The sequence below is a fragment of the Salvia miltiorrhiza genome, chromosome 3, assembly GCF_028751815.1.
Source record: "Salvia miltiorrhiza cultivar Shanhuang (shh) chromosome 3, IMPLAD_Smil_shh, whole genome shotgun sequence".
Lineage (NCBI taxonomy): Eukaryota > Viridiplantae > Streptophyta > Magnoliopsida > Lamiales > Lamiaceae > Salvia > Salvia miltiorrhiza.
The window spans coordinates 11,813,194-11,815,382 of record NC_080389.1 but is presented as its reverse complement, the minus strand read 5'-3'; the positions used below and the strand labels follow the sequence as shown (position 1 = coordinate 11,815,382).

The 2,189-nt window shown below is 39.0% G+C and overlaps 1 protein-coding gene across 1 annotated transcript; it reads left to right on the top strand.

Annotated features, from left to right (window-relative positions):
• The first annotated feature begins 209 nt into the window (after window positions 1–209).
• Window positions 210–1,325, top strand: LOC131018327 (uncharacterized). The gene is made up of 4 exons (XM_057947051.1): window positions 210–700; window positions 820–902; window positions 1,016–1,138; window positions 1,190–1,325. The coding sequence occupies exons 1-4, from the start codon at window positions 422–424 to the stop codon at window positions 1,323–1,325; spliced, it is 621 nt and encodes a 206-aa protein (XP_057803034.1). The 5' UTR covers window positions 210–421.
• Window positions 1,326–2,189: the final 864 nt, after the last annotated feature.

The following is a 2,189-nucleotide window of genomic DNA, read 5'->3' as shown; positions in this document are numbered from 1 at the left end:
GCTAGAAGGCCCAGAGGCCCTACATCTGCCCACATCAGGGCCAACTCGACTAGGGAAGCACATGGGAGGATTGTCTTTCAGAGGATGCCTAATGGTTAAGTATTTTAATTTAAATCATTATTTTTCGTATAGCAAACAAATCCTTAAATTAGTTTTACACAGTACTTTGATGGAGCCAGTGGGCCTGGCCAAAGCCTGCACTAAAGCATTTAAGAGGGTGGATAACCCAGGCGGGTACACTTGGAAGTTGACTCCCCCGGCTATGAAGGATTCGTACTTTGATGAATTACAGGTATGATTGAATTTATAGTGCATATAAATTTATCATTATCTATTGTAAAATGTTATATATTAAATTAACTATTTCTTTCAACAGAAAGAGTTTGCTTGGTCGCCTGAGGACGAGCTTGCGGTCAGGGCGATGTGGGAACAGAAAGCCAGCAAGAGGTACAGTGACATGATGAGCGACTACAAGAGGAAGCTCAGGGCTAGTACCGATGAAGGTAGGGAGATGGATAGACCCCTCTGGATGTCTGCCGAATTATGGACAGGACTCCAGGCATACTGGAGTCAGGAGGCTGTTCAGGCCGTTTCCCAGCGAGCACGTGCGAACCGGATGTCTGAGCCCGATGGACCCGGTACAGGGATCAGCAGGCACGTGGGAGGGTCTCAGTCCACTCGTATCCTGCAGCAGAGTCTGGTTAGTAATTATCAATTAAATTCATACGTAATATATATAAATATATATATATATACATACATATATATATATAATATCGCAAATAATAACTTATTTATCTTATAGGCATGCATGGACAGAGCTTGGAGACTGGACTCCCCTCGGCTGCACAGAACTATAGCACTTTCCTTCGCCTCCACATGCGCGAGGATGGAATTTTTCTGTGACCGAGGGATGAGAGATTAGATGTAAGCGTTTAAGTTTAATCAAATATTAGTTATTCATAGTGAAATGTATTTATTTTAATACAATTTTCAATTGTTATGTCTGAATTAGGCGGAGATTCGTCGCATTGCTGTTGAGACTGGGCGAGAGGACCGGCTGCCTGAGATCTACTTGGAGGTCGTACGGCCCGACAGGTCCCTGCTCTACGGCACTGGAAGTGCCGGTAGGAACCAGGTTAGTAGGCGGTCTACTCAAAGCACAGACACTTCCATGATGTCTCAGCAGCTGTATGAGACACGAATCTCCACACTGGAAGAGCGCCTTCAGGCCGAACAAGCAGCACGTGAGGCCGAACGATAGGCTTCTCGAGCAGCACGTGAGGCCCTCGAGCAGCGTATGGCTCAATTCGAGGAGTTCATGAGGCGGTCGGGTCAGCTACCTTGAGCAGCACTTCATGTTTTGGAACTATTAATTTCATGTTTTGGACTATTTAATTCATGTTTTGAAACTATTTGTTTGAACTATGTTTATGTAACACCCCGATTTTTCCTAATAGGATTTTCCGAGAATACTTGAACTTAGAATATTATTTAAGTGAATTCTCGCCCGAATAAAAATTTTTGTAGAAAAAAAGGGTATTTCTTTCAATAAAAGATCTTATTAAATTTTACCAAGAGGGATTAAATGCAACTACATGACTATGTGAAATTATTTCATATTAACACCAGACGAGCTCAAAGGAAATGATCTTACATTTTATTTTTTTTATTTATTCTTAATTTGAATTGGGTATAAATAGAACTATTATTACTAACTTATCTTATTTGGGTTTTATTTAATTTTTGTTAAGATTGTGTGTATTTTATAAGCCCATTTTTATTCACTATTTTTTTTTATTATTCATGTCAGCCCACATACTTTTATTAAATTTTGTAGAATTTTGACTTTTGTTTTTGTAGAAAGATTTATGGGTTATGTTTTTACTGCAGCCATGTGTCATATTCATCAAGAAATTTCAACCACGTATCACTCCACCATTCACCACATCCTAAGCCAATCACCTTACATGAATTTTACTTTTCTGGAATAAATTTGACATCTCAAGCTCATTCATACAATTTTCACAGTAAACACAATTCTTCCTTCTGTTTTCTCAAATCAAATTCAGCCATACACCACACAAATCAAAGAGCACAACTTGTAAGTATATCTCTCAAGTGCTTTTTTTTCCAATGCATAAGAAAAGACTGAATTTTTGCATATGAAAGATTGAATTTTTTTAAGA

Coding starts and splice junctions, on each gene's coding strand:
- LOC131018327 (XM_057947051.1), top strand. CDS start 422: ATGTGGGAACAGAAAGCCAGCAAGAGGTACAGTGACATGATGAGCGAC. Junction 701..819: donor GTATCCTGCAGCAGAGTCTG/GTTAGTAATTAT, acceptor ATGCATGGACAG/AGCTTGGAGACTGGACTCCC. Junction 903..1,015: donor CGCGAGGATGGAATTTTTCT/GTGACCGAGGGA, acceptor TGTCTGAATTAG/GCGGAGATTCGTCGCATTGC.